Genomic DNA, 13,163 nt, shown 5'->3' with positions numbered 1-13,163 from the left:
TTGTCGTTTATTGTAAGGGAAATGGGGTACAAAAGTAGGGATGTTTGCTACACTTGCACAGGGTGTTGGTGAGACCACATCTAGAGTAGTGTGTCCAGTTTTGGTGTCTTTATTTAAGGACATAAATGCATCAGAAGCAGTTCAGAGAAGATGCACTCAAACTGATTGCCAACAGGAAGTGACCATCCTACGAGGAAATGTTGGGGCCTGTATCCATTGGAATTTAGAAGAGTGAGAGATGATCTTATGAGAATGTGAAAGATCCTGAGGGGTGAATGCATCCCTTTGTTCTCCCCCTCTCGCAGGAGTTAAAAAATGAGGGGTTGCCCATTTAAGACCAGGATGAGGTGAAATTATTTTTCCTCAAGAAGGTGGCGAGTCTGTGGAACTCTCTTCCCCAGAGCTGCAAGGCAGGGTCATTGAATAATTTGAGAGGTGGAGTTTGGTTGACTGCCTTGTCAATCAAGAATCTAAGGTTATTGGGGTCAGGTGGAACATCGAGTTGAGGCCACAGCCAGATCAACCATGATCTTATTGAATGGCAGAGCAGGCTCGAGTGGCCTACTCCTAAATCTTCCCTGTCTGAACTGATGACTCAATAATCCCTGGATCAGGAAGGTCATTCTCCTCCTCATTGCACACTGAATGTAAGCTCAGAAACCCAGCAGTATGTCAAGGTGGTAACAAGATTACATCAGTTGCATCTGGGAATCAGTAAATTGCCATTTGTTATCTAGAAGAATGCAGGTTTTAATCCAGGGCTTGTCTGGTTACCACGGTAACATTCCCTGGTTTGGGGGAGGATAATGATGTGCTGTGAAGTAGCAGAACAGGCGGTGTGGGAGGAAGGACCACAAGAGAATAAGCATAGGTGGATTGCGCAGGGCAGGGACACTTGACATTTTAAACAGGGCTCATTTCACACCCACTGATTCCTCTTCCTTTTCTAAGGTCAAAATGTAACTCTACCAACGAGAAGACAAGAAAGAGGGCCAGTTCCATGATACACCTGAAGCAGCATTTATTGTCATCCATTCAACCCAACACTGAATTAAGGTTTGGCATTCCATGGGATTTCAATTGTTTCCTTTTTTATCCCCCCCTTAATGCTGTTCTGACACAATCGGTTTTGTGAGCTCAATCGAATTGACTCGAGAACTGATTGGTAAAGCGGATGTTTTACAAAGAAAATGTATAACCGTTGAGATTCAGACATCTGACAAAAATGTGTCTCTTCAAAAAAAAAGTATCAAAACATTTTAGCAGATGCAATGCATTACCCAAGACCTGCGCACATCATCGAGCTCCATATAAATTAACAGCCAAAAAAAAAATTCAGCAACACAAAATAGCCAGTCCTCCCAGCTTTATATAAATGTACTTCATGGTTAAGGTTTCATCGGCTAAAATGAGCAGACTATATGTAAACGTTACAATACAGTCAATTTCTGACCCACTTTTCTCTTTAAATCAAGTTGGGCACTGGAGTTTCAATGATTGAGAGGGATACTGTCGTTTCTGCATGCACAGGAGTGACTGATCAGGAGGAAACATCACAGCCTTCTCGCAGTCCAATCTCGATTACAGTGCTTCAACACCAAACGCTTTTCAATTTTTCTTTTTAGGTGGGGTGGGTGGGGGAGGGGCGGGCAGGAAGATTGCTTATTCTAAAACAAAAACATTAAAACTTCATCAAGGGACCAAAACAATCTGTGTCTGCGAGTGATTCACTGGCGACAAAATAGCTCAAACAATTTTGAAAGTGTGACTAGTGACAGCAAAGGGGCTTATGTACTGACACAGCCAGCAAAAGACGCAATCATTTTAGTCTTTCCTTCTCTGCTGGGCATACAGCATTTAGAGGAGCTGTGTACAGTGGATATTAGCACTGGTGTATATAAGTACGTGAGAGAGAGAGGCGGGTGAGATGGGGAGGGAGGAAAGGAAATGGCCGGGGGTTGGGGGTGACTGCAGAGACTCAGTTGTTGCCTTCTCCTGCTTCGTCATCTTGCTGGTCACTTGTCCAGAGGGTGAGGTTGTCCCGTAGTAATTGCATGATGAGAGTCGAGTCCTTGTAGGAGTCCTCGTTTAAAGTGTCCAGTTCGGCAATGGCGTCGTCAAAGGCCGCCTTGGCCAGTTGGCAGGCTTGCTCAGGGGCATTCTGGATCTCATAGTAGAATACAGAGAAGTTGAGAGCCAGGCCCAGGCGGATGGGGTGGGTGGGCTGCATCTGAACCTTGCTGACCTCAAAGGCCTCCTTGTAAGAGGTTTCGGATGATTCTACCACACCAGCTCTCTTCTCACCAGAGGCCACCTCAGCAAGGTAGCGGTAGTAGTCGCCCATCATTTTCAAGTAAAAGACTTTGCTCTCCACCTGGGACTCGTTGCAGTTCTTTATGAGGAACTTCTCGAGCAGGGCCAGCACATCCTTGCACACTGCTTCCAGCTCCTTCTCCACTGTCTCCCGGTAGGCCCGCACCATCTCCAGTTTCTTCTCATTGCCGTCTGCAGAAGTCTTCTGCTCTATGCTGCTGATCACTCGCCAGGATGATCTCCGGGCCCCCACCACATTCTTGTAGGCCACGGAGAGCAAGTTACGGTCTTCATTGGACAATGCCTCATTCAGCTCAGTAACCTGCAAACAACAAAACAAATAGTGAATAAAAATTCTGTCCGGAGTCGTGTGTGTGAATGAAGGGACAATGGGCTAGCAGATAAATGCAGTCCACAACATGTCTCACATTCAGCTCCCAGTCAGTGTGGGAGCTGGCTGTGGGAAGAGCATAATTAATGATGAGCTAAGAGGTGAACAATTGGCTGAGATTTTACTGCCAATTACATCACACCTTTCCCAACATTGCAAAATTCCCCTGCGCTAATGAGGTGTTTTGCAAGTGCAGTCACTGTTGTAATATATGGAGTCAGTCAGATTAAAGTCAGGATGTCAATGCAATACGAGCGAAAGGAGCCTGACTCTTCCCATGCTTTTCTGTGCCTTTGCTAAATCAGACCAAGGCAGCTCCCAGTCTCAGCGCTGCTGCAAGAGGATGGTGTCCGATAGTGGGGGACAGAGTCCGATTCTGCTCCAAGGTCCTGCGAAAAAAAGGAAAGCATCCGAACTCAGGGCAAGAACGGTTGAGTAACGGGTGTCAAGCTGCCAGCAACAGAGTGCGGGGGGGCATTCAAAGTGAAAAAGAACATGCAGCATCCCTAATAGACAGATCAGTAAATGATCAAACCCTTATATCTGAAAATATTTGAGCCTCAAGTTATCTGCAGACTTTGCTCTGTATGATCCCTGTTCCAAGGGCCCTGTTACATATACAACTCTTTCTTTTTATTGAGCTCTTAGATAACGGGTGTCTGATAACAGAGAGGAGCAATGGTGGTCATGGCAACTACGTTGTACATACAGCATTCATATGACACCTGACTCATTATCTCCAGACCTTGTTCCAAACAGATCGCTCCATGTTACAACGGAACACCATCAGCTGCGAGATAAACTCTCCAGAACACCGGCAGTGGGACCCTGTTAACACCAGCAGAAGGGCCCGAGCCAGGTAATGATTGCATTTAAATCTCATGTCTCCAGACAATTAAACAATTTGCCCTCATGACATTCAGTTTTGCAAACAGGACACGAGTGAAGCCCATCCAAGTCTCTGTCCAGCTGAACAGCCAGGGGTGTGGGATCACCGAGTGACTGCATCAAGCCAGGATGAAATCAAGCCCAATTGCCAGGCTGACCTCACCTGGGCTGGGGAACACTCACTGTTTGCGATGTTGCCAGCACACCCACAAGACATTACAGGCCGATCTCTTTGATCAACGTAGACGCCAAGTTACTGGCCAATATCTTGGCGACTAGAATGGAGGACTGTGTACTGGATGTAATTGGGGAGAACCAAACCGGGTTTGTAAAGGGGAGGCAGCTGGTAGCCAAGCTAAGAAGGCTGCTTAACGTGATTATGATGCCCGCGGAGAGTAGGGAGGTAGAGATAGTGGTAGCCATGGATGCTGAAAAGGCTTTTCACCGGGTCGAGTGGGATTATCTGTGGGAGATACTAGGACGGTTAGGGGCGGGGTTCATCGACTGCGTTAGGCTATTATATCAGGCCCCGGAGGCGCGTGTAAGGACGCACAGGACGACATCGGGCTACTTTAGACTGCACCGTGGGACAAGACAGGGGTGCCCTCTCGCCCCACTGCTGTTTGCGCTGGCCAGAGCTGCTGGCAATTGCACCAAGAGCCTTTAGGGGCTGGAAAGGGCTGGTCCGGGAGTTTGTTTGGGGGGGGGGGGGGAACAGACTATCTGCTGTTATATGTATCGGACCCAATGGTGGGGATGGACAGTATCATGGCAACCCTGAGGGAATTTGGCCGGTTCTCCGGATACAAACTGAACATGACTAAGAGCGAGTTGTTTGTAATTCAGGCGCGGGAGCAGGAGAGTAGGTTGAAGGGGTTGCCGTTCAGGCTAATGGGGGAGAGTTTCCGATATTTGGGGATTCGGGCGGCACGGGACTGGGGCAAGTTGCATAAGCTCAACCTGTCCCGACTGGTGGAACGAGTGAGGGAGGAGGTCCTGAGGTGGGATGTGCTCCCGCTGTCATTGGCGGGGAGGGTGCAGACTGTTAAGATGACGATTCTCCCACGGTTCTTGTTTGTTTTTCAGTGTCTCCCCATCTTTAACCCGCGGTCCGTCTTTAAGACGCTGAATAAAATTATTCTGGGATTTGTATGGGCGGGGAAGACCCCGTGGGTGCAGAGGGTGATGCTTGAAAGGAACAGAGGAGAAGGGGGGCTGGCGTTGCCGAATTTCAGCAACTATTACTGGGCGGCCAACATAGCGATGATAAGGAAATGGATGGTGGGTGCGGGGGCGGTTTGGGAGCGGATGGGGCACTAGCTTAGCAGCCCTGGTCACGCCGCCTCTGCCACTCCTGCCGGCACGGTATTCCACCAGCCCGATAGTGGCGGCGGCTCTTCGGATCTGGGGCCAGTGGAGGAGGCATGTAGGGGAGGTAAGAGCATCGGTGTGGACCCCAATCTGCGGCAACCACCGATTTGCCCCGGGGAACATGGACTGCGGAGGAGGGCATGGATTGTGAGGATGGGGGGATCTGTTCCCGGAAGTGAGCTTTCCGAGCATGAGGGCGCTGGAAGAGAAGTTTGGGCTGGTGAAGGGGAACGAATTTAGATACTTACAGGTGCGGGATTTTGTACGCTGACCGAGGACCTGAAGCTTAAGTGGGAAGAGGAGCTCGGGGGGGGGGGGGGGGGGGGGGGGGGGGGGGAGAGAAAGAGGAGAATGGTATCTGGGCAAAAGCCCTGAGCCGAGTAAACACGACCGCAACATGCGCCAGGCTCAGCCTGATCCAGTTTAAGGTCATGCACCGGGCCCACATGAGCAAATTCTTCGGGCTGGAGGACAAGTGTGCTAGATGCACCGGAGGGCCGGCTAACCATGTACACATGTTCTGGTCGTGCCCTAAACTCAGGGGGTACTGGCAGGGATTCGCAGATGTCATGTCCCGGGTATTAAAAACTGGGGTGGTAATGAGCCCTGAGGTGGCAATCTTTGGGGTTTCGGAGGACCCGGGAGTCCAGGGAGAGAGAGGCCGAAGTTCTGGCCTTTGCTTCCCTGGTAGCCCGGCGACGAACACTGTTAGCATGGAGGGACTCAAAGACCCCGAGGGTTGAGGTATGGCTATCGGACATGACGAGCTTTCTTGGTCGAGAGAAAGTCAAGTTCGCCTTGAGAGGTTCGCTATTAGGGTTCGCCCGAAGATGGCAGCCATTTATTGACTTCTTTGCAGAGGAGTAAGCGTCAGCAGGGGGGCTAGGGTAGAGTAGAGTAGGGGGATATTGAGGCAGGTCCTTGTGTGAACAGAGCCGTGGTTTGCACCATGTTTAATTTGTGTCTTGACTTTTTTTTTGTACTGTACAAGGTCACTTTTTCTGTATGCCTAAAATACCTCAATAAAATTGTTTGTTAAAAAAAAAGACAGGATATTGGAATAGCTTGTTAACTCCACCAATGGCCAAGCTGTGTCACAGGGTGGAGAAGCTGATCCCCACCCCAACAGGACCCCCCTCCAGGCAATCAGAGGCGAAGATTAACATCTGCCCCGCACCCACCCTCACATAGCTTCTAGGGGCCCTGGTTCCAAGTTCACAAGCACTACCACCGAGATGACCCTGAAAAACCTCCCTCCAACAAACCCTCACATTCCATGTAACTATCCTAACTGGAGGTCTCTCACACCCGACCTCCCCCTCCTATCCACCACCCTCATAACTCCATGCCCTGCCCGCTGGGCTTTGCCCGCCCTGATTCATTGTTTCCATCAAGCTCCACCCCCTCCCAGAATCCTCCCATTCACTTCCTCTCAAAAACACCTCATCCAGTATTGGTCCCCTCCTCCAACCTTTCACACCTCCTAGGCACATTGAAACCTGTTCTCCCAGGCACTGACGGCCGAAGCCCCTCCCCCACCACACCCCCCTTCACTGGCCAGCTTGAGCTAGCCACTGTGGAGGCCCCTGCCCCGGCCTCATTCCCCTCCGCCTGCCAGGAAAACAAATAAATCCCCTTTAACACAACCCCAGTGTAAACACACAAACCCCAAAAGAACCATCATTGCAAAAGAAAATTCCAACTCTCACCTTGCCAAATAGACAACGTCGACTCACTTAGCACATATACCAACATGCAGTGAAAAAATAAAGCTACATAAAATCCTCCACCCCCCCCAACCCCCAGTCCAAGACCAATCCTCAGTCCGAATTCTCACTTTGGTCCCAGTCCTTCTGCCTTCACAAATGCCTCCACCGCCTCGAAATAAAGGTCTTTGGAGTTGTAGGTCACCCTCAACTTAGCTGGGTACACTATGCTGCACCGAACCCTGCAGTTATACAGTGCCGTCTTCACTCGACCGACTCCACAGCTCCAGCCCACTGCACCTCCTGCTTCTGCTTTGCCAAACACAGGACCTTCTCCTTCATGCTGTACCTACGGAAACAAAGAATCACTGCTCTTGGCAGCTCATTCGCCGTTGGTTTAGGCCTCCACGCCCCATCCAGTTCGTACCGAGAGGGATCTTCCCCCTCCCCCAACATCTTGGCACAATACTCCGTCGGCCTCGGGCCCTCCACCCCTTCGGGCAGGCCCATGATCCTCATATTTTGCCGCCGAGATCTGTTTTCCAGGCCCTCCACTTTGGCTCGCAGACCCTTGTTGGCCTCCACCACGCTCTGCAGCTCCTCACCCATCGAGGTGAGTTGATAACGGTGTTGTGACATGACCTCTTCCACTCCCTCGAGTTTCTCACCCTGCTCCTGGGCTCGACACCGCCGCCTTCACCGGGGCAATCGCCTCCTCCACGAGCACATTCAATACTGCCATCATCTCCTTCTTCATCACCTCCCTATGCTTTGCGAACTGTTTTTCAAGTTCCACAACCATCACCTCAGTCATCTTTTCTGCCGTGAACAGTGCGGCCCCACCCAGAGACCCAGCCTTCCTTCCAGTTGCCAAGCCGACCCTTCTACTCAATGGCGAACTTTCATTCGTCACGTTCTTCACGACAGGTTTCCTTTGGGTTTTGGTCATCTTTCTTCCTTGCGTCTTCCTACACTTATTTAACCAAAACTTGCCCCTGGGACCGGGCATTAAATTCTAAAAAAAATCAAACCTCAAGCAGGAGCCCTCCAATGTGCGACCTCCTCCTACACTGCTGCTTAGAATCTGAAGATGTCTGCTCTTTGCTAAAAGAGAGCAAGGGTTAAGAGAAGGGTGGTGATAATTACCCAAATGAGGTCAAGTCAAAATCTAGCAACACTAGAGATAGCTGGAACATCCATGTAACACTGGATGTGGCAAGGGGGAGAGAGAAAATTATTATTAGTAACCGTGACATGCTGCACCTTTGGCCATGTGCACCAGTCTTGAGAAGTTGGCCAATGAGACGTACATGACGACTGTTCAAATTGCCAAGGAAACTCAACACCTCAGAGCCCAGAAGATGGACAGAGACAGCAGTTTCACTGTTCCACACACAAACTCTTTAAGTGATGCACTACCTAACACAACAGCCCCAATAATCCAGCACAAAAGAAAATCACACAAATGTTGTATAATGGCTTGAATATTAAAACCATTACTATTCGTACTCTCAAGGTCTCCCGAGGTAGTTGTGTCAAACAGCATGCCAGCTAGGCCGGAACGTGGGCAATAATTTTCTCTGGACAGCCACAGAGAAGCAAGCCAGCCAGCAGTGGCTGATCCCATTTTCCTCCCTGCCCTGGAAAGGGGGGGGGGGGTTCAACTATCCGACGAACAGCTGCATTTTGCCAGTAGTTTGCCTGCGGTTTCTAGACACAGGACCAAAACAAGTCCAATTTTTCAAACAAGCATGTTTTTACCATTCCACACGTTACAATGTGGAGGCGTTCCTTGTGGTTCCCCATGAATTCTCATCCAAGATAGCAGATCTCAATGCGACATCCCAATTACACCACTCAATCAGCTGCCCACTTCAGATGGGGAAAACCCTCAATGCACCAGACTGAGCTCTACTGCTACACAAAAAGGTAGATGGCTCCCAGCCTCCATCCCCGATTCAAACAGTGAGAGCCTTGCCTGTGAATGCTGGTCAGAACAATTTGAATCATGCAGCACAGGAGACCATTCATGTGCGTCTCTGCACATCCCACTCAAAGAGCTGTCCAACCAGCCCACACATGTCCCAGCAAGTATTTATCTGACACTCAACCTGCAGAGGTTTAGCAGACTGGTTCCTGAGAGAGTGGGATTGATATAGGAGAGCTTGAATCGGTTAGGATTGTATCCACTTGGGTTCAGAAGAAGTGGTGGGGGGGGGGGGTGATCTGAAGGAAACCTATAAAATTCTAACAGGACAAGACAGGGTAGATGCAGGAAGGATGTTCCCAATGGTAGGGGTGTCCAGAACCAGGGGTCACAGCCCGAGGATACGGGTACACCATTTAGGACAGAGATGAGGAGAAATTTCTTCACCCAGAGCGGTGAATAATAATAAGTTTATTGTCACAAGTATGCTTCAATGAAGTTACTGTGAAAAGCCCCTAGTTGCCACATTCCGGCGCCTGACGGGGAGGCTGGTACGGGAATTGAACCCGCGCTGCTGGCCTTGTTCTGCATTACAAGCCAGCTGTTTAGCCCACTGTGCTAAACCAACCCCTATGAACCTGTGGAATTCGTTACCACAGGAAGTAGTTAACATAGAAAAACATTGTATGTTTTCGAGAAGCAGTCGAATATAGCACTTGGGGCGAAGGGGATCAAAAGATATGAAGGGAAAAGTGGGATCAGCCTATTGAGTTGGATGATCAGAATGAATGGCGGAGCAGGCTCGAAGGGCCAAATGGCCACCTCCCGTTCTATTTTCTATGCTTCCACCATCGTTTCAGGGAATGCACTCCATATAATTCATTGCTAATTTCCCCCACTGGTTCTTTCTGACAGCTCATCTTCGGTGGCCAACTTTCATAACAATTCCCCTTATTTATCTCATCAAGCTTCTCAAACATTCCTACTCAAAATATAAACATTTCAATCATCCAAGAAGTTACATGGGGTCATTCACACACCAACACTCCATTCTTCTGAAAGCCAATACCACGGTCATATTCATTTCTTACCCATTTCCACTACCTGCCTAAATCTAGACACTTTTATAAAGAAAACACACACCTGGTCCACATGTTACATGTGTCAAAAATGAAAATCACACAATCAGTACGAGACATCTTTACAACAGGCATGTACTAGTCCGTATTGTCAGGAATGGACATCTGCCCTCTGCAGGGTGCAGAGGATCACCATAATGTGCAGTCCTCATGTCCACCCCAGCCCCACCAACCCAGAGATTGGGGTCTTTATGGAACAAGTGGACATTAAGATCCGAATTACAGGTTCACTTTCAAACCCTTAAGAACACGGAACGTAAATTAATAAAAACTGGATGTGGTTTACTTCAATGCCCTGGGAAATGCTGTTCTCTGAGCAAAGGCTCACACCCAGTCCAGATCTGGGTGTACACCATTTAATCACTCTTACAGCAACACCCACCCTCATTCCCAAAAAGGCATCTGCATCACATCACAGCAACGGCACTGAAGCAACATTACAGTAAAAACAGCGACTTCGCCCAATTCTGCTGAATGATCTCCAACCGTACATTTCCAATGCAACCTTCCAACTGTGCTCTCCAGCAGCCCATAATACCAGCCGTACTGATCAACCACTCACTCACATTCTCAGTGAAAACTAGTGGGACTTCTCATCAGTAGGCAGTTCAATCAATGGGAAGACCTGCTTAAGATACACTCAGCTTAGAGCTATTCACAAGGGTCAAATAGATGTGTTCATTCATAGAGATCCAAGCGAGTTTAAAATTGTTCTGAGTGCGCACTCAGACGCAGATGCCCACACCCTGAGCTCCGTTAACTGCATCCCAAAGCTCTCTCATTGCCTGTGGACACAACTGTCACAATCCAGACATTCCCTGCTCCCAGGATCAGTTTTATTAGGCTGTTCAGAACTCAGCCCCAGCCATGGTCTCCGCCCAGTCTCCCAGTAACATCTATCCCCGGGATTTGCCGGACTCCGGTGAAGAAACTACTAACCACCGTGCCACACGAGCGCCTGCCACAGAAAAACACCCGACTGTTAAAAAGAGGTCCATCTATCGCCCTTTCCTTTCCCTTACCTGAGCTCACCATTATACTGCTGTTACTGTATGCCTTCTCTCCCCCACCACCCCGCTTTGCCCATGTAACAAGACTTAAACCCATTTCTCACCGACGGATGGCAAATCAATTATTTTATCATTCCATTGAAAGGAACATGAACAATGGAAATTACCTTTAGGTTATTTAAACTGACAGCACATTTTATCAAATCTAAGACCCTGCATGTAAAAAATTGTCCAATGAATGGTTACAGTGAACAGCAGCCAGCAATTCCCTGTTTTTACAGTGCCTGGATTACCACCTCCTCCCTCTGATCTCCCACCTTTTAATCATTCAGAATATCATCTACATCCACCAAATACAGTTTTTTCTCCATTTTTGCCACCAATCTGGAAAACAGATTTGATTTTAAAAATTGAGTCCAATTATCCACCTGCCATAAATCTCACCCAATTTCATTGGGAAGTGGGCAGGTCATTTGACTTTTGATTTCCAAATCCCAATTGGAGATGGGTAAAAATCAAACTTCCCACCCCCTGAAGGGATTTTCTGATGCAGACCACACCCAGTCACTGTAATCCCCGATCTACCTTAATCACTGCTCTTGGATATGATTTATTGGAGATAAGAGATGAAGTTGGGCTGCAACAGAAAACAGCAGGACGTGCAACACCGACACGTGGGCTCCACATGCCAAATAATAATAAAAGCACTTTTTCATCGTTAAGTAGATCCCCAAAAACAATGAGGCACACCATTAGGAAAGTGGCATTGTCCCTTCAGATGCAAGATTGAACATAATCTTGCAGAGGTTTGATGCAACATTGGTTTTTACAGATTGTCCCGAAAACATCATTAGATCCTCCTTTTCTTCGTATTCAGTGTTCCTCTTGATTCTGAAAATTGGCCCCAGGAAAACTGTTTGATTCCCCTTGCCCCCGCATCTTGTTCCTCTGGTTTACAGACAGATTGCCCGCAGGAACAAGATTAGATTCTCCTTGTCCCTGGATCCAGTGTTCCTCAGGATTAAGAACATGGCCCCAGAAACACTATTATATGCCCCTGGATAGTGTTCCTCCAGTGGTACAGACCAAGAGGGTCTCCTGTGCAGCACGAAGGTACCACTGATGCCCAGTTACATTGGGGTTGCGCCCAGGCTGCCAGGGGCAAGGGTGGGGTCCCAGGGCAAGGGTGGGGTCCAAGGCTGCTAGGGGCAAGGGTGGGGTCCCAGGCTGCCCAGGGGTGATGGTGGGTTCGGGGTTGAAGGTGGGTTTGGGCTGCTTGGGGGTGAGGGTGCATCCAGGGGTGAGGGTGGGTCCAGACAGCCAGGGGTGAGGGTGGGGTCCCAGGGGCAAGGGAGAGTACAGGCTGCCCGGGGGTGAGGGTGGGGTCCCAGGGGTGAGGGTGGGGTCACAGGGGCGAGGGTGGGGTCCAGGCTGCCAGGGTGGGGTCACGGGGGTGAGGCTGGGTCCGGGCTGCCGGGGGGGTGAGGGTGGGGTCACGGGGGTGAGGCTGGGTCCGGGCTGCCAGGGGTGAGGGTGGGGTCACGGGGGTGAGGGTGGGTGCGGGCTGCCAGGGGTGAGGGTGGGGTCACGGGGGTGAGGGTGGGTGCGGGCTGCCGGGGGTGAGGGTGGGTCCGGGCTGCCGGGGGTGTGAGGTTACGGGGGTGAGGGTGGGTCCGGGCTGCCGGGGGTGAGGGTGGGGTCACGGGGGTGAGGGTGGGTGCGGGCTGCCGGGGGTGAGGGTGGGGACACGGGGGTGAGGGTGGGTGCGGGCTGCCGGGGGGGGGGGGTGAGGGTGGGGTCACAGGGGTGAGGCTGGGTCCCGGCTGCCGGGGGTGAGGGTGGGTCCGGGCTGCCGGGGGTGAGGGTGGGTCCGGGCTGCCGGGGGTGTGAGGTCACGGGGGTGAGGGTGGGTGCAGGTTTTCACTCACCGACTTCATGGCCGCCGCCATGTCATCGTATCTCTCCGCTTGCTCAGCCAGCCTGGCTCGCTGCACCAACTGCTCTCGGTCCACCATCTCGGACGAAAGGTGGGGGTGCGGGCAGGTGTCAACAAGTGTGTCCGGGAAGGAGGAGGAGTGGGCGGGGAGAGGCTGAGGCTTGTCCGCCGGTTTGTGAGGACAGGCTCCCGGGTGGCTCCTCACCGTCTCTCCCGCTCTGTGTGTCCGCAGCCCCTCCTCCACCAACACAGCCACCCACAAGGCGCCGCGCTTGCCGCAGTCGAGCATGCGCACTGCGGCCACGCCACCACCCCGCCTGTTGAGCGGTGACGTCACCTTCTAATTTTAGAACCATGCGGATTTTTCGGGGCGGGCGGGGTTAGCCCGCCGCACATGCGCACCCCTCACCGGGCCCTGGCGGGCAGTGCGCAAGCGCACTCGGCTCTCCCCTCCTTTAGTGAGAAAATGCTTTCCAGCCCTG

General features: G+C 50.8%; 1 protein-coding gene across 1 annotated transcript; it reads right to left on the bottom strand.

The window, feature by feature from the left end:
- Positions 1-1,773: 1,773 nt before the first annotated feature.
- Positions 1,774-12,949, bottom strand: ywhah (tyrosine 3-monooxygenase/tryptophan 5-monooxygenase activation protein, eta polypeptide). Its single transcript, XM_072498622.1, has 2 exons — positions 12,674-12,949; positions 1,774-2,635 (listed from the first exon to the last, which is right to left on the bottom strand). Exons 1-2 carry the CDS (start codon positions 12,758-12,760, stop codon positions 1,979-1,981), a joined length of 744 nt encoding a protein of 247 aa, XP_072354723.1. The 5' UTR covers positions 12,761-12,949; the 3' UTR covers positions 1,774-1,978.
- Positions 12,950-13,163: the final 214 nt, after the last annotated feature.

The sequence above is a fragment of the Scyliorhinus torazame genome, chromosome 1 (assembly GCF_047496885.1).
Source record: "Scyliorhinus torazame isolate Kashiwa2021f chromosome 1, sScyTor2.1, whole genome shotgun sequence".
In the NCBI taxonomy this organism is placed as follows: Eukaryota; Metazoa; Chordata; class Chondrichthyes; order Carcharhiniformes; family Scyliorhinidae; genus Scyliorhinus; species Scyliorhinus torazame.
The sequence above is the reverse complement of the archived record's forward strand: the minus strand, read 5'-3'. Positions and strand labels throughout refer to the sequence as shown.

Excerpts from the sequence above, each read along its gene's own strand:
- ywhah (XM_072498622.1), bottom strand. The coding sequence starts at position 12,760 with ATGGTGGACCGAGAGCAGTTGGTGCAGCGAGCCAGGCTGGCTGAGCAA. Across the intron at positions 2,636-12,673 it reads TGGCGGCGGCCATGAAGTCG|GTTACTGAGCTGAATGAGGC; the intron begins GTGAGTGAAAAC and ends TGTTGTTTGCAG.